At 43.3% G+C, this 26,100-nt stretch overlaps 1 protein-coding gene across 1 annotated transcript in view; it reads right to left on the reverse strand.

The window, feature by feature from the left end:
- LOC119862033 (syntaxin-binding protein 4-like) overlaps window positions 1-26,100 on the reverse strand; it is a 123,205-nt gene that overhangs the window by 77,281 nt on the left and 19,824 nt on the right. The window contains 1 exon segment of the mRNA XM_038417880.2: window positions 2,710-2,783. Within this exon segment, the coding sequence (XP_038273808.1) occupies window positions 2,710-2,783 (74 nt within the window).

The following is a 26,100-nucleotide window of genomic DNA, read 5'->3' on the forward strand; positions in this document are numbered from 1 at the left end:
GCTTTGACCATGAAGCCAAGCCCATTGAGAAGAATGGGAGCATGAGGCACCAGAACTACAACTCCCATGATGCACCGCAGCACCATTTCAGAATCAAAATATTTCACTTTATGGCTGATTTTTTTTTTCCTGGCCAAAAAACTGCAAAATTTTCCATGGAAATTTGACCGCCAAAAAATCATTTAATAATTTGGAGGGGGGGCAGAAAAAAGATTTTACAGCTAGCTCCAAGCTCTGCTACTTTACACCAGCTGAGGATCTGTCTATATGATATTAAGCTTTTATGCTGCATACATTATACACACACACACACACACACACACACACACCACTTATAACAATTGAGGTGATTCTCCTAAATTGAAGGTAGCATTCCAGGATGCAGATGAACTATTCCTTCAATCTCAGGACACAATGAGCAGACTAGAATAGAATTTGGGTTTCTGTCCTACCTTTCAAAGTGTAGGTATTACAAAGCACTTCCAAGTCATGTAATACATTCTGCTAAGGTAATGTCTGCGCAGAGTGCTAGAGCAGTGATTCTGTATTCCTGTGCAACACTGCAGACTCTGCTTATGGCAAGAGAGGGAAGTACGAGGTTACTTTAACTGTCTCACGGCAGCTTTCACTGGGACATGGATAATCTGCAGCTGGTCAGGCACCAGAAACAGACCCTCCAATCCACACCTCATGAAGGGCAGAGTTCAATCTAATGAACAGGGAGAACAGGTCAAGTTGCGGCTGGCACTGCATGGGTGCTCAAGGAGCAGAGCATGCATGTGGCAGGTACTTCCTCCCAGCACAAGCAGTAGGCAGCCATAGTCTAGCTGCAGACATCACCAAGTGGAAAAGGGGGGCCAGCTAGCTGCCAAAGACGGGGCATGTCTGGATGGGCTATAGCATGGTGACAGCTCCATTGCCAGACAGGTGTTCAGAGAGAGTGAAGTTTTCAAAAGCGTTCAGTGCTGGCCTCCCTGCTCCCACTGAAGTCAAGACAAGCATCTGTCTGAGCAATGGTTGTGTTTTCAGGATAGCTTTGTGTTTTCATTGGTCTTAAAGGGCTTGTGGGGAAGAAGAGGGTCATTTGCTCCTCACTGCCTCTGAGGAACACAGTCATTCTTAGGAAGGTCTCAAACCCATGTTTTGATTCACCCAATGCCAAATCCTGGCTGTTTTCAGAAAGAGAATATCCAGAGACATTAAGTCTAGAAAAGACCATTATGACCATCTAGTCCAGGGGTTGGCAACCTTTCAGAAGTGGTGTGCCGAGTCTTCATTTATTCACTTTAATTTAACGTTTTGCGTGCCAGTAATACATTTTAATGTTTTTTAAAGGTCTCCCTCTATAAGTCTATATATTATATAACTAAACTATTGTCATTTGTAAAGTAAACAAGTTTTCAAAATGTTTCAGAAGCTTCATTTAAAATTAAATTAAAATGCTGATCTTATGCCACCAGTCCTCTCAGCCCGCTGCCAGCCTGAAGTTCTGTTCACCTAGGCCGGCAGCAGGCTGAGCAGGGCCTGCAGCCGGGACCCCAGCTGGCAAGGGGCCAGCAGCCAGAACCCCAGACCAGCAGTAGGCTGAGCGGGGCCAGGAGCTGGGACCCCAGAACGGCAGTGGGCTGAGCGGCTCAGCCTGCTGCCACTCAGCCCGCTGCCGGTCTGGGATTCCGTCTGGTGGCCCCGCTCAGCATGCTGCCGGTCTGGGATCCCGGCCCTGCCCACATAGAGTGGGCATCTACCTTCTCCCTGATTCTAGCCCATTCTCTTCCTCTCTCTCTCTGCACTGAGCTGAGGGTGGGAGTGCACTGAGCACAGGGCTGGGGGTGAAGAAGCAGGCTGGGGGTTGGGGTGTACGGTCTGGCCAGGAGCTAGAATGAGGGAGGGGGCTCAGGGTTGGGGCAGGAGGTTTGGGTGTGGAATGCTTACCTGGGCAGCTCCCATCTGGTGTGAGGGGTGCAGGTATGAATGTGGGGGGGGGTGCAGGAGCTCCCATTTCGTGTTCAGGATGGGGGTGGGAATATGGGGGGTGCAAGAGTCAGGGCATGGGGTGTGGGGGGGCTGGGTATGTGTGGGGGGTGCAGGAGTCAGGGCTGGGGGCATGTGAGGAGGGTGCAGGAGTCAGGGCATGGGGTGGGGAGGCTGGGTATGTGTGGGGGGCGCTGGAGTCAGCTTCAATTTCCCATCATTGAACATTACAATATAATAAAAATAATACACCTACAAAATTATTTTCTTCCAGAGATCTCAGCATATTTTACAACAGTGGAGAAATACATATGTCCCCATTATACAAGTAGTGAAACTGAGGCTCAGAGAGACGAGGACTGACATTTAACAAATATTAGTTTGGGATGCCCCGATCAAGGTGTCTCCAGCTGGCCACTCAAAAACGGAGGTACACAAAACAATCAGTGGACATTCTGGAAAATCTGGGCCTCAGTGATTTGTCCAACGTGTGCTGGGAAGGTTGTGCCAGAACTGGGAATAGAATCCAGGTCTCATCACCCACTCTTGTGTATTAACCAGAAGACCAGCACTTTCTTAAGGGTATATCTCCCTTACATACTCCAGAAGCTATTCAAAAGAAGACACAGCCTTGTACCTGCATGAGGAGGTCGCCACTCAAGATATTGGAAGCTCAATTTGATGGTCCATTTTCTCCAGTACCCCAGGATGATACTTGCACATCAACTAAGTACTTACCCAGCCCATTTGCACAGTCATAGAAATCAATGCAGTGCACTGTTCGATCCATTCCATATGGTCCCATGAGTGTCCTGGAAGAGAGAGACCAGATACAGTTTGAAGAGGCTAAAATAGTCACACACACACCCCACCCAGACTCTCTCTGCCCATAAAACCATACCAAAAAAAAAATCACCGTTTCAAAAGACACAAACTGGTGCATGCTGGTAGAGGGCAAAAATAAAACCTCGCAAAGTTACACAGACATAAGCTAATGTATACATACTCAGACATGGACGGAAAAGACAGACACACACATACACACAAAATATATGCGTTTGTCTTCTCAATGAGACCAGCATCCTTGTGGAACACCACCACTCTGGCTAATGGATTTATTTCAGATATACATTGGTACACAAATTAGATCTGAATTTGGACCAACAGTCCAACAAGTCTACTGTCAAAAACAGTTTAAACCAACTCATTCTGTAATGAAGGAATTTGGTGAGAGGTGGAGGAGATTTCAGCTCCAAGGTTTTAAAGCACACACCTGATTAACACAGAGGAGCACTGATCAAATTGGAGCTGACTGGAGGACAACTACATTTTGTGGCAACTTTCAATGTTTTTGTTCAAATGCTTTTGCATCATGTCACACTCTATAGTGAGGTGGATAGGGCCCTGGCTTGAGAGATCAAAGCTCAGCTCCCTGCTCTAGAGCAGAGCTTTCATCCCATAGCACCCCAAATCAGGCAGAGTAAGGAATTGAACCTAGTCCCCCACATCCCAGGCCAGTGCCCTACCCACTGAGCTAGAGTGTCTTGTGTGTTTCCCCCTCTCTTCCAGTCAAAGTGAGGAAGTTCACTATCTCAATGTGCAGGAGGTCAGACTAGAAGATCATAATGGTCCCTTCTGACCGTAAAGTCTATGAGTCTCTCTCTCACCCCAAAACCTTCCCAAACGTTATCTGTATCTTGACTTTAATAAGGCTTTTGATACTGTCTTACATGACCTTCTCGTAGACAAACTAGGGAAACACAACCTAGATGGAACTACTATAAGGCAGGTACATAACTGGTTGGAAAATCGTTCCCAGAGAGTAGTTATCAGTGGTTCACAGTCATGCTGGAAGGGCATAATGAGTGGGATCTTGCAGGGATCGGTTCTGTTCAATATCTTCATCCATGATTTAGATAATGGCATAGAGAGTACACTTATAAAGTTGTGGACAATACCAAGCTGGGAGGGGTTGCAATTAAAATTCAAAATGATCTGGACAAACTGGAGAAATGGTTTGAAGTAAATAGGATGAAATTCAATAAGGACAAATACAAAGTACTCCACTTAGGAAGGAACAATCAGTTGCACAGATACAAAATGGGAAATGTCAGCCTAGGATGAAGTACTGCAGAAAGGGATCTGGGGGTCATAATGGATCACAAGCTGAATATGAGTCAACAGTGTAATGCTGTTGCAAAAAAAAAAAAAAAAAACCCACCAAACATCATTCTGCAATGTATTAGCAGGAGTATTGTAGGCAAGACACGAGAAGTAATTCTTCCGCTCTATTCCGCACCGTTTAGGCCTCAACTGGAGTACTGTGTCCAGTTCTGGGTGCCACATTTCAGGAAAGATGTAGACAAATTGAAGAAAGTCCAGAGAAGAGCAACAAAAATGATTAAAGGTCTAGAAAAATATGACCCATGAGAGAAGACTGAACAAATTGGGTTTGTTTAGTCTGGAGAAGAGAAGACTGAGAGGGGACATGATAACAGTTTTAAGTACATAAAAGGCTGTTACAAGGAGGAGGGAGAAAAATTGTTCTTAACCTCTGAGGATAGGACAAGAAGCAATGGGCTTAAATTGCAGCAAAGGCAGTTTAGGTTGGACATTATTAGGAAAAACTTCCTAAATGTCAGGGTGGTTAAGCACTGGAATAAATTGCCTAGGGCGGTTGTGGAATCTCCATTGTTGAGGATTTTTAAGGGCAAGTTGGATAAACACCTGTCAGGGATGGTCTAGATAATACTTAGTCCTGCCTTGAGTGCAAGGGACTAGACTAGATAACCGCTCAAGGTCCCTTCCAGTTCTATGATTCTATGATTTCAAGGAAACCAACGTCTCTCAGCAAAATGTTTTGGCTTGGATGAAATGGCTTGTTTTGCTGACATTTCATTTTAGCAAAAACATTCCGACCTTTCTAGTCAAAAAACAGATGCTCTTGACCTCCAGAGTCTGGGACTCCCACCCTCCAACACCCAAGCAAATACGCGAGTCCCAATATTAAGTAAAAACAGAAAACATATTAACAAGGTAACTTCAAAACACTTTGGAAGAGTCAAGAGGCCATGTATGTATCCTAGTGACTCTGACTTCCTCCCAGGCACATAGGTAGAGATCCAGCCTTTCTGACATTTCAGCACAGATATAAATAAGGTCACTTTAACACACCATCATCCAGACCCCTGACATAGACAGTGCTACACCAATATATTGCACTACAAGAGATTAGGATAGACAAATTCCCATCCTGAGGCACCACCTAGCTCAAGTTCCTACCATGAAGGCTTTTGAGAGACATTTGGGGAAGGACAGACTTGAATGGGAGCAGAGTTAGGCCAATGCTGAAGACCTCTGAAATTTCTGCTCTTTAATTATTTATTTAAAGATGACTCAGGGCTGCAGAGTGCCTCAGTATTAGACTCAACTTGCCTCAGAAATACAGGTTTTTATTTGGATCACTAAAGCCCTGTTTAGAATTCAGGTATGGTCCCTTTTCTTCTCCTGGCCCCTTGAGATACTTTCATGACAGCTGTGTTACATAGGACTTTAACCTAACAAGCCAAAAGTGCCCAAAGATTCTAGACGACAACTCAATACCAAGGTCCTCTCTAATTCAGCCTCTTGCCACACACTCTCCTGTTCCCATAGTTCACCTTGGAGGAAAAATGCATGTTTCGTGATTCAGCATGAGATTTGACATGGGTTGATCTCAGCAATAACATGGAAGTGGATATAGCAGAGCCTGTTAACCAGATCTAAACCCATGAGGTTATTGGGAGGAGTAACCCTTCATTTTTCTAGAAGAGCCTGTAGGGACATCAAGATTTAAATCCTAACTAAGTACCTTCACGCAGCTTGAAACTACACCTCAGAGACCATAAAATCCAAGACTAAGTCTCTGATCAAATATTACTTTCCAATCAAAAAATCTCCATCCCTCCTACTTCAGTTTCATATTAATCATACTTAATATTTATATAGTATTTTACATATTCAAGGCATTAGATGAACATCTAGGGCCAATTTCTCAGCTAGTGTAAATCAGAATAGCTCCACTGACTTCAATAGAGCTACACCAATTTACTTCAGCAGACGATGTGGCCCTAATTAAGCATATTGAAGTTACTATGCAGAGTTACTTGGATACATGCCTGAAGAAAACGTGTTATTAACAAACAGGAAACTGAGTTTTAACCCAAACTCAAACATAATGTCAGGATAGGGGTTTCATAAAACAGGTGACTAGCTGACTACCCCAAAAATGTTTCCTAAAATATGATCCCCCAAATAATGGAATAAATTAACAAAAACCCAAACACACACAGTATTAATGTTAGTGGGAACAGGTTTTCTGATCATACAAAACGCATAGCAAAGGAGCAGAGAGGCCTGATTTCAGAGCAAATAACTCTGAGCACAAGGCAGTCTCATACTAGGTGTGTAGGACTTCCAAAAAGTCCTCTGTTCTTAATCACTTCTTATGCAATGCTGGGACTTCAGGAATAGGAAGGAAACCTTCCCCAAGAGAGCAGGCAGTCAAACAAAAGAGCTCATTATTCAGAATATCATTTCACTGAAGGTTTTTACGCTCATTCCAATTTAATAACCCTTAGCCCTTCCACTTATTACCCCATTATACCTTACTCCGTCCTGATCACACAGTCACTCATGCTCCCTCCCCTCGTTTAGCTCGGAGAGAAAGAACCAAAGTCTTAGAAAGGTACCAAGGGCCAGGAGATATTCCAGGATAGGACAAGGCAAGTCTTCCCCCTTATCTTAAGGGAGGCACTTCTGATTTTCTCAGCCTGCATCACTGTCTCAGCCCTTTCTGAAGCAGACACACAATCCCCCCTCCCTCCCTTACTCAATCACTTTTCTGTGGAAACCAAAGGAATCCTCCCTTCCTCTTGCCCAGTTGAGATGAGATTAGACGTTAAATATCTGTAGCACAGACAGGAATTTTGTATTTCCCCAAGGAGGCTCTTAAACACCCCAGCCCAACCACGCAGTCTCCTTTCCTTCTGCTGACTGGCCACACATTTTTCATCAGTTTCACTGCTCAGAGATACTACCTGCTAATAATGACAGCGCCTCTGTAAAGGACTGAGATCGCTGGCATCTCGCTGAGTTGTGTGATTCCAGCCCAGCCCAGCCAGCCTCTAGCCACTCTGCTTTGGCAGGAATCCGATAAAGCGATAGAAAACGGGGAGAGGTCACATGACCTTCTCTATGCATGTTAATTCCCACCCAACATTAACACAGATCAACTAAAAACATCTCTAACTTTAGATTAAAGCTTATGCAATCCAAACAAAACCAGCATGGCCTATTGCAAATGCCTTCCTGAACAAACACATCTATATATACACACATACACACTCAGCCTCTTGCCACCCCCTCCTCAAAGCAGTGCTGCTCATACATAATTAGAGCAGTGGTGTATTTATTTGATGTCTTTTATTGTTTACCTTTCGGAATATCCCCTAAATAACCAGTGCATGAACATTGCCCTTCAGCGCTGAAGCCAGGACGTCGCTAATGTCCCAGAAGGCTTTAAATCTGCAGCAAAGCTTTGAAAGTAATAACATACTGCACTGTTTACAGTTTTCCCCTCTTTAATAATATCTTATATGGACTGTAGCATTGCCCAGTTAATACCAAGTAAATCAACTTTGGCTGTGCTAATATCTGCCAAGAGTTTATAGGAATAATTTGCCTTTAAAAAGTCTCTTTCATCTTAGGCTCTCAAAGCAATCTGCAAAGTTAGGGCATTATGATTCCCAATTTACAGATGGGGAAATTGAGGCACAAAGGTTATGGTGACTAGCTCCAGGTCATATAATGAATTAGTAGCAGATCCTGAAATAGTTGATCTGATGCCAAATTCTTTGTTTTAACCATTAGACCACATTCCTTTCCACTATACCACTCGCAGGATCTGACCTTGCTAGTGTTAAAATCAATGGGAATTTTGCTTTAAACTCAATGGGAAAATGGATCTCAGTTGGTGCAGGACTGAATTGCTACTGGGCAGTGTTTGAAGTGGGTATTAACTCCTAGAGAGACAAATGTGTATTTAAGAATTCATTTGTCAAGTACCTTCTTTTCCTGGTTCTGGTTCTCCAGAACTTTGCTCCGATAGCCAAGAGCAAATTGGGAATTATTCAACAAATGGTTTATATGTACTCATCTCATCACAAGTACTGCTTGGAGTACATTCTATTCAGCGTTCATTACCTGGGCTGGTGATTCGTCACCCAAAGTCACATGATGGTGTTACTTCTCATTGACAGGATGATGCCTATATTCACAAAAAGCTTTCAAGAGGGCCAGTAAACACTTCTGGTGTGAATACTACCCCGGGTCAAAAAAAAAAAAAAAAAAAAAAAAAAAAAAAAAGAGAAAGTAACAAATATGGATTTTTTTCAACAAATTTTACTGCAATTTCAAAAGAAAAAAAAAGGTGTTTTTTTTAATGTGATGAATACTTTAAAATAAAAGCTCCAACCAGCTCTTTAGCTGGTTGAAACCGTACTCCAAAAACGTGAATTTATTCATTAAAATAAATGTATAAAATTTTTTGTCAAAAAGATGAAAACTCAAAATGTTGACCAGCTGTAGTGAATACAGATTTGCTTGAGTGGTTAAAGTAAATGTGGGAGTGAGGGATGGCTATTTGAATAACGTTTCTAGCTATCTAAATGTCCTAGGTACTTGTACGGTCCCCATTATTAAAGTATGAGCACCTCCCAATCATCAGTATATTTATCATCACAACACCTGTGGGAGGTAAGGCCGTGCTATTATCCCCATTTTATAGATGGGGAACAAACACAGAGAGACTAAGTGATACAGGAGGTTTTGTGGCAGAGCAGAGATTTGAACCCAGATCCCCAAAGTACTAGACAAGCATCCTAACCGCTGGACCTCTGTTTTTCTGAAGTTCTTGTCCAACTCTTCCAAAAGTGCTCTCCCTCACCAGACAGCAAAACACATGGATAGTGGAGGCTAGTTCAGGCAGGCCTCCTGCAACAACTCATTTGTAAATGGATATTTTAAACAGCCTCAAACCTTTTATGCTCCTATTGGTTATTGTAACAATCATATTCCAAATCCACTAATGCACGAATAATCTCCCAAAACCACAATAATAGAGTATTTCTATCCTGCCTCTAAGACTCATTAAATGACGTGTTTTATACACGGCCAGGCAACCCCGTGAAACATTGCTAATAAAATGAGTCACAAAATTAACCTTTTGTGGTTCATAGGCTAGACTCTCAGCGGGAATATTTTGGCAAAATTCTGTGGAAGTCAGTGGGTATGTACTATTATTGGAGGCAATGGAGTTATGCCAATCTGGCCCAGAGTGTTTAGCCAAGGTAAAAACAGACACCACACACACAAAAACAAAAACAAAAAAATTCACACACATGCAATTCACTCTGGTCTTGATCCTGCAAGAAGCTGAGCATTTTAGCCCTGATGCAGCAAAGTACTTAAGCATGTGCTTAACCTAAACATGAGTGTCACGGAAGTCAATGGGACTACCCACATGTTTAAGGTAAGCACATGTTTAAGTGCTTTACTTGGATCAGGGTCTCAGTGCCAAGCACATCACAGGATCCAGCCCACAGTGATGAGCCTGCCAAAGAGTAACCTGAGCATGGTCCCACCAGCCTTGGTATTGCTAGCGCAGTTGAAATTGGAGTTGCTAGGGTGACTGAAACTGACTAAATGCAGTCAAAACTCAATTTCCATTTCCCAGGAACTTTGGATATCTGTTTTTGTTCTGGATTGGAACAAAGACAAATATTTTTCAAATTTTCCCCTGAAATAGAAATTCCCCAAAATTTCATATAGAAAAAGAAAATTACATTTAGAAAACAATTGTTTCCAAACAAAAATTGTTGTTTCAAAATTCATTTTATTTTAGGGTTTTTTATATTATTTTTTAAACGTTGTAACATATCAGTAGCAGGGCATACTATGACATCAAAACCTGTCAAATCATGTCAAAATCTAATGAAAAGTCAGAGTATGTCCTATAACTGACATCTCACTATAGCAGTCAAAATATTTTTTTTATTTTTTATTCTATTTTATTTTTAAAATTAAGGGCAGCTGCTACTTAGTACAGATTGAAACATCCTTATCTTATTGTCTTGTTGAAAGTGTCTCCTGATTGTACTGTAATGAACATTTTCAACACAGTAAGACAAGCACTCTGTGTACCAATTAAAGCAACAGCAGTTTTCATTAGCCTTGGGATAACCTGGAAACTTTTTTTTTTTTAAGCATACTGAAAATACTGCGCCTCTAATTAGTATATATGACAATGTGTCAGGAGTAGTAGTGCATAATGTGACATGGCTTTATGTGATATGTCACTATGTGCTGCTATTAACATGTGGTGAAGTAATGCCAATTAGTCAAAGTGAAACAAAATAAAATAAATTTGAAATGAAATTTTAAATTTTTTGTTTTTAAAAAAAATCCAAAATTAAAATTTTAGTTTCAATTTTGATCCCCCATGGGAAATTCTCAAAATCAACACAATTTCACACACAAAAATGTCCATTTTATAGAAAGGGCATTTTCCAACAGAAAACTGTTTCGTTGGAAATTTTTCTTTGTCTATCTCTAGTACTGATTGAATTCAAAATAGAACTCCCATTTCCAATGGGCTAAAATTCAGAGGGCACATGCCACACAGCAAAATATTCCGATTTGCCTTCTAGAGGCTGAAGGAGTTAATAAAAACAATACAAACTGCAGTCATCTATTGAGTGGACCTGGTGTAGTAATTTATCTGATGGCATTCTGTAAAGCCGCAGGGCCCTGATTCTATTCCCAGGTAAATGAATTGGATGGAGTTACTCCAGATTTACAACTGTGCAAGCCAGAGAAGAATCAGGCTCCAAATTACATCAAAATAGCTTTCAATAATTTTTTTTCCCCAAATATTTTGAGGAAGGTATCAAATTCATCAACACTTTATAACCCAAATGTAACATTCTGGAGAGTCACGAAGTGGTACTATTACATATATTCAGGTACAAGACCCTGCTCTTAGCTAGCATTTCTATTGAAGGGGACTTAACCACATGCTTAAATGCTTTCCAGAATCAGGTCCTAAAAGAATGACTGAAAATAAATACAGTTAAAGCAGAATTTCTGTTCTATCATTTGCATGGTTAACAGGCCTTAGTACTGCAGAGAAGGAATGCTTTCAGCTTCCATTGAAACCCATATACAGCGTGGTATTTGGGTTGGAGGTGGGAGAGATTCTAAGAGCAGGTTGGACAAACACCTGTCAGAGATGATCTAGATAATACTTAGCCCTGCCATGAGTGCAGAACACTGGACTAGATGACCTCTTGAGGTCCCTTCCAGGCCTATGATTTTATGAGATGTGGTTGAGGTTTTTTTGTTTTGTTCTTTTAAAGAGATGGATCCAAACCCCAAAATTCGTACCTAGCTTGATCGAGGTACCAAAAGTCCAGGGGCCTTTGAAACCAAATTTTTCTCTCACAGAATTTTTGGGTGGAGTGGGGGGCACCTCAACATGCCAGTTCCAGATCTGGTTGTCTTAAAATGCTTCCACTGTTCATTTACTGTAACACCATGAGCGCGAAGCTCCTAATATTTCATCCCCAGTAGAGCTGCCAGAAGCAGTGAAAAAGAAATCCAAATCCTAACACAAAAAAACTTGGTTAAAAAAAAAATAAAATAAAAGTCAAAGTCTCTAAGTAATGATAATGTTATCACACCATTTCCAGCCCCTCCTCCCGAAAACATTTAAAAGACCAATGAAATGAAAAGTAAAGGATATCCTTAACCGGCTTAACATACAAGCAAAATATTCGCATCTAAAGAACGGCCTGTTTCATCAACACCATCAACTTGACATCTAACCTAGAGATTTTTTTTTTCAATTATTTTTGTATTAGTCTTTTTATCCTTATTTCAGTTTCTAATTTTTTTAAAATGTAGATACTGTTAAACATGCCCTATGATCCGGTGAGCAAGCTAGGAGTCAGTACTCCAGGATTCTAGTCTCAGCTGTGCACTGACTCAACATGTGAGACTAAAGGGAGAATGATCATGCTTACCCACATTTGTAAAGTGCTTTGAGATCAATTGGTGAAGAGCCCTATGAGTGGTAAGTGTTATCGACAACAGAAAATATATGTAGTCATTGACAGTAATATTTATTGGTAAAGTAATTGCTGTTCCTTGAGAATAACGTGTGTATAGTTTAAAATAGGGAGAAGTGTAACAATAATTATAATTCCTATCTCTTTTCTAGCACTTTTCATCAGTAGATCTCAAAATACTTTACAAAGAAAGTCAGTATCGTAATCCTCATTTTGCAGTGGGGAAACTGAGGCACAGAGCGGTCGCCCAGCAGACCACTGGCAAGAGCTGGAACTAGAACCCAGGTTTTAATGAGTTTCTGTCCAGTGCTCTATCCACTAGGAAACACTGCCTCCGGATAGTATTCATTCACAATTAATTATGCAAATGGATTGGTGTTTCAGCTGATTGCTATGTGACAATGTGGTATACACATTTAATTTGTATGTTTAATACCTTCTTCCCCACCCCCAAGAAGTTTCAGTTATCAGATAACCAGCTGAAACATCTGACATCATAGTTAATTAAGTTTTAATTAACTCCATAGTTAAATTAGTTTAATTCACTCCATAGTTAATTAAGGTCTGATGAAACATGCGCTTCTTTACACCTGCTAAGAATAACATGGTTTACTGTGTAAGCAGTCATTTCCTTGCTTTTAAGTGCTTGACTTCGGTAAATACCACAATACAGAACTACATTGTCATCACTTTGCAACTGTAACTTTTTCTTTTTGGTAACTAAGCGGGGTTGATTTCTTTTACACACACCTGATTTTTTCTCTCTTTCTTGTAGGTAAATGAAGTCAGAATGTTTTTAAAAAGTTAAACAAATAGGATGGATGACTCAAGTTTACTAAATTAAGGCCCTGATTTAGGAAAGCATTTAAGCATGTGCTTAACTTTACGCTCTGTTTTTTTGTTTTCCAGGGTAAAAAAACACAACGTTTCCACCAAAATTATTTGTTCCCATGAAAAATTTTCTTTCATAAAAATATTTCAGTGAAAACATATCAACCAGCTTGACTTAATACTAAACATGGGAAAGGAGGATTGCTTTATTTACTTTTCCTTTTTGTTTCATTTTATTTAAAAATTACCTATGTCTTAGAATAGGAACATGAAAAGAAATATGCTGAAGCAAAACATAGAACAAGCCATTTGTGTGTTTCCCAACAGAACTCTAAAAACAAACAAAGAAGGAAAGAAACAAAAGGGTTAACACGGAAGACAGAACACTAGAGAGGAAAACACAGAGAGAAAGAGTTACCTACTAGTAATCGCATTTGTTATGGTTGTTCTCTTCCCCCATCCTACAGCCAGTCAGTAGAATTGTCTCTTCCTCCCAGGAAGCAAGAAGGCAAAAAAGACTGTCATTTCAGGTAAATACAGTCCAGAGCCACACTCTTTTCCTGCCTCTTCCTTGAACGGTTGGGCCCTTCTGTGGGAAGGAGCTTATCCAGCACAGTTGGCTAAGTACATGCACCTCTCTCTGAGGCATCAAATTTTGAACACTGCCAAAAGCAGGAGTGTGGACAAGAAGATGGCCTACTGCAACGTGGCAAATCCTGTGCTCCACAAACAAACTGGACAGAGGGATTGGGAGAGGATGACTATGACAAGTACAATGAACACTACGTTATTCTTTCTTGTCATACATCTCTCATTTCCCCTTCCTCCCCATCCTACAGCCAAGCAGCACTGGGAGTGGAGGTGGTCAGTTATACTGGAACAGGAGCTGGCCTGCCTGGCAACCTCCATACACAGCTGAAGAGAGGCAGGTACAACAGATAATGTCACAACTTGGGCATTCAAGATGCCAAATTTAAGTCCCTTCTTGAACCACACCAAAATCAACAGGCAGAGATGTGGTCAGAACACTTCCCTCATTGCCATTTCTCCTTCTGGAAGCACATTTTAAAGAGTTCTTCTGGATTCTCTCTTACATACCAATCGTGCAATTCTTCTTGTTCCTAGCCAAGCAACGTGCTCTGTCCATGGGAGATCCTGCTTGAAGAAACTACACCCTGGGCAAGGGAGATTTAGCTGTCCTGATCTGGCAGGCACAATCAGATTCCCAGAGTCCAAAACGTTAGGGGCTTAGACAATATGCAGTAGGTGGGAATTCCTCGCTCTGGTGGGAAGTCATAGTTGGATTTTGTCATGCCCCGTTGGCTGTAACACTCTATCCGAGTCTCTTACTAGGCTGGTGAAAATGCCTGCTGGAACAAATAGATTGTCCCATTTGGGATAAATGTGCACTCTTCCTGATGCAGACAGATTTCGGGGAAAGGGTTGGAATGGGGGCAGGGAAAGGGTGGGAAGAGGTGGAGTGGGGATGGGACCAGGGCGGGGGGTGGTCAGTGATGCGGCCCTTGGACCAATGTACTAGTTCTTATGTGGCCCTCGTGGTCATTTGAGTTTGAGACCCCAGTCTAGATCCTGGAGTTAATCCTAAGGGAAGAAACTAGAAATGGCAGTACCTTTCTCTAAGGAAAACGCACAGATAGAAGGCTCCCCCATATGTAGTAAGTGGGCATCCTGGAAGTCCAATCAGAAAAGAAAGCTCTAGGGTACCCAAAAGCATACCTTGTGCACAGAAGTTATGGCTTTACCATAACAATCAACAACTCTTCATCTTCAGCTCTCCATGGACTTTACAAAGGAGGAAAGTATCATTATCCATGGATTTTAGATGGAGAAACTGAGGCACACAAAAGGTGGAGTGACATGCCAATGGTCACACAGCAGACTAGTAACAGAGCTGGGACTAGACCCCAAGTTCTCTGGCATCCCATGCCAATGCCCAAGTCACTGGGGCACACCACTTCTCATAAGAGGGGAGGGTGTCCTTTTAAAATCAGAACCTCGCCTGTACGTGCTACTCCCACCTCCTTCATGATAATAAAATAGCCTCTTCCAGGAGCTCAGGAGTCAGGTCAGTGGTCCCTCGTTGCGTGCCTGTACACTGATGGCGTGCGTGAGAACACAAGCAGAACTGAAGAAAGGAGGATACTGCCATGTCTCAAAGGAAGCTTCTGCATGCCCCATAGTCTTGAGGCTGGGGGTGGGTGAGACTCTCTTCTGCACTTCCCTCTTCCTTTCTTCCCTGCTTCTAAGGAGCGAGCAGCAGAAAAAGGAAAAAGGCACATCAAGCACGGCACTGGCTCAGGACCCACAGTATGAGGCGGCAAAAAAAGGCTTAATTGCTTGGTTATACTTACCTAGCTTCGGAATCAGTGCATTTGGTCTCCTTGCTCCCCGGCAGGTGACTATATCCTGCTCTCAGTGCTGACTGGTTGTAGGATGGGGGAGCATGTGACAGACTCAGAGGGAACAGAAAACAATCAAACACAGCAACAAGAACAGGGGCAGAGATGAGCACAAGAAGGGCACAAGGAGAGAGACCTGCCCAAGGAAACGACACAGGATAGGCATAACAGTCAGACCTAGGGAGAAGGGAAGTGATAAAGAGAAGCCAATGCTGGAGAAACCCTGCCAGCAACCAACAGAGGGCTTCAGCCAGTTTAGTGGCCTGACATGCCTTGCCCTGAGGTGACTACTTAGTCTGAGGTTCAGGCTTGTCTGGCCCCACCTGCCACCCAGCAGACAGTTGCTTCAGAGCCAGTCATCTTGCTTGCTCACTCATTGCATGACCTTGCAGCCTGGTCTGCTGCACTGTGCAGCCAGTTCACTGGCTGACCTGCCCCCCCCTCCTCTGATGCTCCAGATCTGGCACCGTGCTCTGTAATATACTTTAACAGCATGTGCCACAGGGCTTGTTCTATTAGTATAGCTGGAATAAATGGGCTAAAGGTGTTAATATAAATTTAGATACAGATTAATATTAAACAAGGTTTGGCATATAGTGGTTTTAGGTACATGTTTAATATTATGGCTAATATTAATAATAAATTACAACAATTTAAATAAAGATAAAGGAAAATTAATTAATGAGTTTGCAATGTAAAGTATAAAATAAGGCTTTGGGGGCAAAAACAATTTGCCCTTTTTTGGAGCTGAAGAGAGTTTTTAAGAAGGAAAAATATTCTTAACTGACCATTTTTAGCTGGTATTAAAGATTGGCAATTACTGTCTTTTGGGGGAGGGGAAGAAAAGAAGTTAGTTGAGATGAGCTGATGCCACTATTGTTTAAGTAGGATTTTATTCTAGATGGCGTATGGAATGTAGCTGGAGCTAGAAATATCATCTGGGTCTTTCTTCTTTTGCCCAGTTTGGTTAGGACATTTTTAGGATCAGGATGATGAAGGCCCGGGGTTTTAGCTGACAGTATGGGTGGCAGCCATGAGGGTGAAGCTTGTTTTAGTAGTTAAAGACTTAAAAAATAATTAATAAATAATAAATAATAATAAATAATAATAATAATAATGACGACTTACAAAGAGAAGAGAGGGGGAATACCCCTGCAGCGGGGTGAGCACTCTACTCCGGGGAGAAAGGGGTTCAAACCAGCTCTGCCCCGAGGAGCCAATCAGGGGAAGGCAGGTAGCAGCCAATCTGGGCTGGTATAAAAAGGGCTGTGAGCTAGGAGGCAGGGAATCTCCCTCCAGCCTTGGGGTGGGAAGGACCTGGCTGCCTGGGAGCACAGGGTACCTTGAACAGAACAGAACAGAACAGGGCAAGGGCAAGATGGGCAGCTCAGGCCTGGCAACCTTCCAGGCTGAGGCCTGACAAGAAGGTGCAAGGAGGTACTGGGGCTGCAGGTCCAACCCCCTAGCCAATGACGAATGGCCACTTCAGACTGCAGTTTGCCCCTGAGGGATGGGGCTAGTTGAAGACTGGTAGTGGGTCACTGAGGTAAGGTGGGCTCAGGGGAGTGGGGTTCCCTGGGTGAGGGGTAGCACCCCAAGGTAAGGAGCACCATGGTCTGGGAGAGATGTGGGGCCTATATGTGGTGGAGATAAAGGGACTGCAGAGGAGTAGGTAACAGAGAGCAATACACCAGCCTACAGAGGGCACTCCAGGGCTGAGAGAGCTAATTCCCAGAACAGCCAGCAGGAGGCGCCGCGCTGGTGAGGCAGCAATCTGCTACAAGCCCATTCATTTACTATTTTGTTTACTAATTGGGCTTAGTTTTTGATATACTATTTTGTTTATACTTTATTCTTTGTTTCTTAACATGATTTTAACACATTCCTTGAGTTACATTAGCAAGCCTTTTTGCTTGAACAAATTCAGGGGTTTTTTGATCTCCCTTTTGTATCCTTAACCTTTAACATTTGTCGTTTTGGGTTATTGAGACATATTGAGAAGCTACAATAACTTTTTATGGTTGCATTTACAATTAAAGAAAATTTATAGGCCAAATTATTACAACATAATCGCTCCCATTAGCCAATTCCACCTAGGATTGGATGTTTTTTCATAAAATTACAGTTAAAGAAAAAAAATTTAGTGTAATCATTTAGAGGAAAGCTAAAAGGTACTTGGTTATATTTTAAGGTTTGTAAATTTATTTTAAAGTTGGGTTTATAAGTTTTACTTAAATATTATAAAATTTATAAAATTTATAGGCAAATTTCATTAACATCTAAAAAGTGTAAGAACTTACATTTCACTATATTTGTAGCTAAAACAAAACTTAAAACTGCTGCTGTTATATGTTTGCAACATGTTTAAGTACAAGATCTTGTGTCTTTTGCTGTACACAAGATGGGGGTGGGGAAGAAGCTTTCCCCCTTTTTGCTGCTTACACAGTTAAAGCTGTACAATTTACACAAACCATGAAAATTGCATGCACCAAGTAAGCAATCTTAATTGTTGGAGAAACACTTTAGCCCGGATGACATTTTTATTTAAGTGTGGTGCTGTTTGTTTGTTTGTTTGATCCTTGAGCGGATCACTGCGGACTACGTGGCTCTGGGAAGAAGGATAAAGGAGTTGGAGGCGCAAGTGGTGTTCTCGTCCATCCTCCCCGTGGAAGGAAAAGGCCTTCGTAGGGACCGTCGAATCGTGGAGGTCAACGAATGGCTACGCAGGTGGTGTCGGAGAGAAGGCTTTGGATTCTTTGACCATGGGATGGTGTTCCATGAAGGAGGAGTGCTGGGCAGAGACGGGCTCCATCTTACGAAGAGAGGGAAGAACATCTTTGCCAGCAGGCTGGCTAACCTAGTGAGGAGGGCTTTAAACTAGGTTCACCGGGGGAAGGAGACCAAAGCCCTGAGGTAAGTGGGAAAGCGGGATACCGGGAGGAAGCACAGGCAGGAATGTCTGTGAGGGGAGGGCTCCTGCCTCATACTGGGAATGAGGGGCGATCAACAGGTTATCTCAAGTGCTTATATACAAATGCACAAAGCCTTGGAAACAAGCAGGGAGAACTGGAGGTCCTGGTGATGTCAAGGAATTATGACGTGATTGGAATAACAGAGACTTGGTGGGATAACTCACATGACTGGAGTACAGTCATGGATGGTTATAAACTGTTCAGGAAGGACAGGCAGGGCAGAAAAGGTGGGGGAGTAGCACTGTATGTAAGGGAGCAGTATGACTGCTCAGAGCTCCGGTATGAAACTGTGGAAAAACCTGAGTGTCTCTGGATTAAGTTTAGAAGTGTGTGCAACAAGAGTGATGTCATGGTGGGAGTCTGCTATAGACCACCGGACCAGGGGGATGAGGTGGATGAGGCTTTCTTCCGGCAACTCACGGAAGCTACTAGATCGCATGCCCTGATTCTCATGGGTGACTTTAATTTTCCTGATATCTGCTGGGAGAGCAATACAGCGGTGCATAGACAATCCAGGAAGTTTTTGGAAAGCGTAGGGGACAATTTCCTGGTGCAAGTGCTAGGGGAGCCAACTAGGGGGAGCGCTTTTCTTGACCTGCTGCTCACAAACCGGGTAGAATTAGTGGGGGAAGCAAAAGTGGATGGGAATCTGGGAGGCAGTGACCATGAGTTGGTTGAGTTCAGGATCCTGACGCAGGGAAGAAAGGTAAGCAGCAGGATACGGACCCTGGACTTCAGGAAAGCAGACTTTGACTCCCTCAGGGAACAGATGGCCAGGATCCCCTGGGGGACTAACATGAAAGGGAAGGGAGTCCAGGAGAGCTGGCTGTATTTCAAGGAATCCCTGTTGAGGTTACAGGGACAAACCATCCCGATGAGTCGAAAGAATAGTAAATATGGCAGGCGACCAGCTTGGCTTAATGGTGAAATCCTAGCGGATCTTAAACATAAAAAAGAAGCTTACAAGAAGTGGAAGGTTGGACATATGACCAGGGAAGAGTATAAAAATATTGCTCGGGCATGTAGGAAAGATATCAGGAGGGCCAAATCGCACCTGGAGCTGCAGCTAGCAAGAGATGTCAAGAGTAACAAGAAGGGTTTCTTCAGGTATGTTGGCAACAAGAAGAAAGCCAAGGAAAGTGTGGGCCCCTTACTGAATGAGGGAGGCAAGCTAGTGACAGAGGATGTGGAAAAAGCTAATGTACTCAATGCTTTTTTTGCCTCTGTTTTCACTAACAAGGTCAGCTCCCAGACTGCTGTGCTGGGCATCACAAAATGGGGAAGAGATGGCCAGCCCTCTGTAGAGATAGAGGTGGTTAGGGACTATTTAGAAAAGCTGGACGTGCACAAGTCCATGGGGCCGGACGAATTGCATCCGAGAGTGCTGAGGGAATTGGCGGCTGTGATTGCAGAGCCCTTGGCCATTATCTTTGAAAACTCGTGGCGAACGGGGGAAGTCCCGGATGACTGGAAAAAGGCTAATGTAGTGCCCATCTTTAAAAAAGGGAAGAAGGAGGATCCTGGGAACTACAGGCCGGTCAGCCTCACCTCAGTCCCTGGAAAAATCATGGAGCAGGTCCTCAAAGAATCAATCCTGAAGCACTTAGAGGAGAGGAAAGTGATCAGGAACAGTCAGCATGGATTCACCAAGGGAAGGTCATGCCTGACTAATCTAATCGCCTTTTATGATGAGATTACTGGTTCTGTGGATGAAGGGAAAGCAGTGGATGTATTGTTTCTTGACTTTAGCAAAGCTTTTGACACGGTCTCCCACAGCATTCTTGTCAGCAAGTTAAGGAAGTATGGGCTGGATGAATGCACTATAAGGTGGGTAGAAAGCTGGCTAGATTGTCGGGCTCAACGGGTAGTGATCAATGGCTCCATGTCTAGTTGGCAGCCGGTGTCAAGTGGAGTGCCCCAGGGGTCGGTCCTGGGGCCCGTTTTGTTCAATATCTTCATAAATGATCTGGAGGATGGTGTGGATTGCACTCTCAGCAAATTTGCGGATGATACTAAACTGGGAGGAGTGGTAGATACGCTGGAGGGGAGGGATAGGATACAGAAGGACCTAGACAAATTGGAAGATTGGGCCAAAAGAAATCTAATGAGGTTCAATAAGGATAAGTGCAGGGTCCTGCACTTAGGATGGAAGAATCCAATGCACCGCTACAGACTAGGGACCGAATGGCTCGGCAGCAGTTCTGCGGAAAAGGACCTAGGGGTGACAGTGGACGAGAAGCTGGATATGAGTCAGCAGTGTGCCCTTGTTGCCAAGAAGGCCAATGGCATTTTGGGATGTATAAGTAGGGGCATAGCGAGCAGATCGAGGGACGTGATCGTTCCCCTCTATTCGACACTGGTGAGGCCTCATCTGGAGTACTGTGTCCAGTTTTGGGCCCCACACTACAAGAAGGATGTGGATAAATTGGAAAGAGTACAGCGAAGGGCAACAAAAATGATTAGGGGTCTAGAGCACATGACTTATGAGGAGAGGCTGAGGGAGCTGGGATTGTTTAGTCTGCAGAAGAGAAGAATGAGGGGGGATTTGATAGCTGCTTTCAACTACCTCAAAGGGGGTTTCAAAGAGGATGGCTCTAGATTGTTCTCAATGGTAGCAGATGACAGAACGAGGAGTAATGGTCTCAAGTTGCAATGGGGGAGGTTTAGATTGGATATTAGGAAAAACTTTTTCACTAAGAGGGTGGTGAAACACTGGAATGCGTTACCTAGGGAGGTGGTAGAATCTCCTTCCTTAGAGGTTTTTAAGGTCAGGCTTGACAAAGCCCTGGCTAGGATGATTTAACTGGGACTTGGTCCTGCTTTGAGCAGGGGGTTGGACTAGATGACCTTCTGGGGTCCCTTCCAACCCTGATATTCTATGATTCTATGATTCTATGATTCTAAGGGTTTAAAAACAGGTTTTTTTGGTTTAACACTAACTTTGAAAACAATTGATTGTTTGCCAAGGTGTTAGCTTCTAAGTATGTATTAACCCTCCAGGCCCCCCACTGGGTGTCAAATGTTATATTAAGCTAGATGGAATAAATGGACCAAAAGATGTAACATAACCCAGTCACTGTTTAATGTTAAACCAGGGTTGGCCTACAGAAGCTTTAGTGTTTGCCATGGCACTAAGCAAACTATCAAAAATCCTTTAACCTTTTATTAAAGATAAAGAAAAGAAGAAATAGTTAAAGCATTTGAAATGTAAAGTTTTAATAAGGCTTTCATTTTAACAATGTTCCTTGCTCCCTTTCCCTTGAGCTGGAGAGAGTTTTTAAGAAGGGGGGGGGGGGAAATCACTTTGTTTCTCAGTCTCTTAGATGGTGGTAAATGTCTTTTTGGGGAAAAGAGAAGTTAGTTGAGATGAGCTGGAGCTGTTCTTGTTGGTAAAGTCCAATCCCATTTCATCCTAGATGGTGTCGGAGATTCAGCAGGAGCACGGGATCATCTCGGTCCATCTCTGGTCTGGTCAGGGCATCTCTCAGGATCAGGATGAAAGTCGCAGAAAATGGTGGGGGTGGCAGCCATGATGGAGAAACTCCCTCCAGTAGTTATTTTTCTCCCCAAAGTGTTTCTTTAAGAACTCAAAGGGAGCAATGAATGGAACAGCCTATTGGAGAGAACAGCCCATCCCCTCATGACTTTGTCCACCAACTAAGCCTAGTTTTTGACACACCTGTTTTGGTTTACTGATTTTTGGTTACACACTGTTCTTGTTCACCAGGCATGAACTTCACACAGTCCTTGAGTTGTATCAGGAGGCCTTCTTGTTTGAACTCATTCAGGTTGGTTTGTTTTTTCTCTCTTTTCTACCTTGTCCCATTAACATTGGTTAGAGATTTTATGAATTTACACAAGTTTCTTTTAATGCAGGTCCTAAATTTGTTTTGTGATAAACAGAATTAAATTAGGGCTGAAGCAAAAGTAGTTTGAACAAAGATTGAGGCAGTCAACCAAGAAACAAAAAATAACCCATCTGACTCAGATGATCAGTCACAAAGTTTCAGTAACAAATTACACCCACACATACTCTCCACTGGTGAGTGGGTGAAAAGATATTGTAAGCCATCTATCGGCTGAAATATTTTCATAAATATTATTCATTGAACAATTTTAGATAAATTTGATTAAATTGTTCAAAGTGAAACTTGCATTTTAATCAGGGCAACAACCTTTGGCTACCCATGATTTCTCTAGTGTCACTGACGCAGCAGGGTCATTAGAAACTTCACAGGGACAGCAGAGTTAGAATGCCAAAAGAATAGGTCCCTACGACTTTAGCCAATGGAGAATCTCCAGTAACTGATAGCAGTATAGGGCTTCTAACAGCCAGCTGAGCAGTTCCAAGAGACAGACCGACAGACATCAGCCCATTACAAAGTAATAGAGTCCTTCTTTTAACTTGCAAAGCCTCCTGGAAATGTGATATTAGCGAAGAACAGCTGAAGAATTTAGCTGATCAGAATTAAAACAGCAACTTCTAAATTATCAGCATGTGTGACAGGAGGCTGCAGTGCTATGAGTATTACAACACAGCAGGCTGGAGAGCAGCAACATATTCTAATGGAATAAAATAATGACTAATTATTATTGCCAGTTATTAATTTCATTCACCTACAGAACACCTGTTATCCGGAGATTCTCAATCCTAAAGCTCCAGCCGTGCTGCTGCTATAAACACACCTCCCATAAAGGCTGTGGCCTTTCTCCCTGTTGCCATAACTACGGCTATTTGCATCCTCCAGCTCGCTAATCACCCAATCTGTTACCAGATTTGGCAGCACAGTCAGCCGCACAGGATGATGGTGCGGGTCCTGGCCCCAGCGTTCCCACATTAACCACTGGAAGGAAACTCAAATGACCTTTGCAGGGGCAGCATTTTATTCATCTCGGCTATTGGCTGCAGCAGTTTGCACATTTGCAGCTTTAATCTCCTGTTAGGGTTGGCTCCTCCCTCCCCCCTTCTCACACAGGAGAGAGGCTGTGGGGCAGACTCCCCTTAGTGGTGTAAATAAGGAAAGACTCCACTGAAGCTAGTCCCAGCTACTCTGTTCAAAACCGTGAGAGACAAAGACCAAGCTTATTTAATGGGAAGGCTGTGTCTAGCATGGGCCAAATTCCTCTGTGGTGTAAATCCACTGAAGTCAATGGAGTTACAGCATGGAGGAACTCAGCCTTGCATTCAGATGCTTTCAGAAACATCATGTTTCAAAGCAGCAGGACAGTGGGTTTGGGGGGGCATGTGTGTGTGTGCTGACCAGCGGTTTACATGTTAACCCTTCCAGTGTGGACCGAGAAGGCACACATGTCTGAAAAATACTGCTGCCCAGCACACCTGTAACCGGCAACATTTTGGTTCATTGCAAAGGACATCTCCCAAGGAAACTGCTGTAAGGCACGCACCATTTCCTGCAGCGGTAGCAAAGGGGTTAATTTGATTACTCATGGCTTAAAACTGCCGGTCATAAGGAAGCACCCATACGGCTGGGGATCTGACATGGGTTTATACAAATACTTCACAGCAGTGCCCGCTTCCCCTTCCCCGGGCTCTCCCCTCCAGCGCTCACCAGGAGTGCTAGAGACAACAGTAATGCCTCAGACCCTCACACCATCTTAACCTTGCTGCTGAAGCTGCTCACAAAGGCGAGGAGGAGTATGTTCCCCAAGGGTTTGATTCTCATTTACCCTAAGGTACATGTAATCTTTAAGGCCCTTTTACACTGCCCAAGTGGTATAAAAAGGCCTTAGTGTAAATGAGAATCAGGCCTATATACAAAGTGTCAAATTAACTCCAAGGACCAGGTGGCATGTGTATGTACATTAACTCCTCACTTAAAGTGGTTTTGTTTTATTATTAGGTTGCTGATCTATTAGAGAACGTACTCGTTTAAAGTCACGCAATTTTCCATTATAAGGCTGTTTGGCTCATCCAGCATTCCAGCCGGGGAGCAGGCAAGCCCTGGATCCTGTTCCCCAGCTGGAATGCCGGGTGGGTAGAGCGGGGCGAGCCCCTGCACCCCGATCCAGCTATGCTCCTGCCTCAATCAAGCTTCACAATCATCATTGGGGAGTACAGTATTAAACTGTTTGTTTAAAATTATTTAAAAAAACTTGTACTGTATATGTATATAATGTTTTGTCTGGCAAAAAAAATTTCCCTGGAACCTAACCCCCCACATTTACATTCATCCTTATGGGGAAATTGGATTCACTTAACGTTGTTTCGCTTAAAGTAGCATTTTTCAGGAACATAACTACAACATTAAGTGAGGAGTTACTGTACTAAAAATCCAAGTACTATGACTAATAGTTTGTGTCACTGCGAACAGTCTAGCAGTCTCATTCAGGTTGGAAGTAGCGGCACTCAATGGCTTTTTACCAGGCGCTAGCCAGGCAATTTCAGTTCCCTGGCGAAGCTGTGCAGGGAAATCCAGGATTTATAGGCTACAGAGGATAAATAACCCTACGTTCTCTAGAGAGACCAGAAATCATGACTTTGATTGGCCTGCCCTGATTTCTTTAGCAACATTCCTGCATCCTCCCTCTCCTGATGGCCAGCAGCACAGCCAAACGAAGAAGAGCTGAAGTATTGTCATATTACAGCTTTGTCAGTGACATGACTGCCAAAGCCAACTTCTGCTTCAGAAGAGGGCCAGCTCAGGGCCTGATCCTCCAGTCCTTAACAAAGGTGACTCCTGTCGACTCACAGGACTGCAGAATAAAGCCCCAGAGAGGAAACATTCACAGCTATTTGGAGAGCGGCTCTATGGAAGCCAGACTCAGCCAATCTGGAAACACATCTCTCAGTCCTAGGTGGGTCCCTCTAGATCAGCAATGAAAGGAATGTATGGGAAGTGCGGTTTTCAGTTACTGACAGGTCAAGTCGGGTGTGGGTGGGTTCTTGCAAAACTTTCTATGGACAAAACTAACCCAGCATGGTTTTGAATTCTTGATTCACAGCCTTTAGGATATATACGGTATTTTGCCTTCTCACACATTTCCCATGGTCACTTGGGACTCAAAGTCAAAGTTAAATAAATAAAATAATCGATCTCTCTCTTGCCCTGCTTAGGACTATGAGGAGGGAGAATTTAGAACATGCCATTCAGGGCAGACAGTGAACCAGCCTGCAGCATTGCCCAAGACGGTACACATAGGACCACGAAGTTAGCTGACCCCCGGCATTCCCAAGATACACAGAGGAGCCAGCAGCAAAGCAGCCCTACCCTAGCCCAGATGCACACAGTAGCATGTGGTAAAGCAGCAAGTAGCAGACTCCTGCTGGGGAGGAGCTGGTTTCCTGCTTGTGGGAATGCACCATTTTGTTACAGTGAGCATTCAGGAAATGGGCATGCACAGAGATCCCCTGCCTTAGAATTCTGTATCCCTCTCCCATGAGCATCATACACCCATGGAGCTGCTTTTCTTCCCACCCTGAGGCATCCTCCCCTCATTACTGATCTCAAGGGGCCTTTCACTTTGTCCCCTCTTCCTTAAGGGGTGAAGGTGAATGCTCGTGAAAGGAGGGCCATGTCTAACCTTGAGGAAAGGGTGAATATTAACACATTCAAATCCTAGAGAAGACAGGGCCATTGTCTTAATGCATGTTAGCTGTTTGACGTATATCCTAGGTTCCCCCTCAGACAGCTTAATGCCTGCTAAAACTAGGTCTCCCTGTGCCTGCTTCACAGAAGACAGGAGTCTGTTATAGCTCCAGTTTAAGTGCTCTAGGGGCTG

The sequence above is a fragment of the Dermochelys coriacea genome, chromosome 10 (assembly GCF_009764565.3).
Source record: "Dermochelys coriacea isolate rDerCor1 chromosome 10, rDerCor1.pri.v4, whole genome shotgun sequence".
NCBI lineage: Eukaryota > Metazoa > Chordata > Testudines > Dermochelyidae > Dermochelys > Dermochelys coriacea.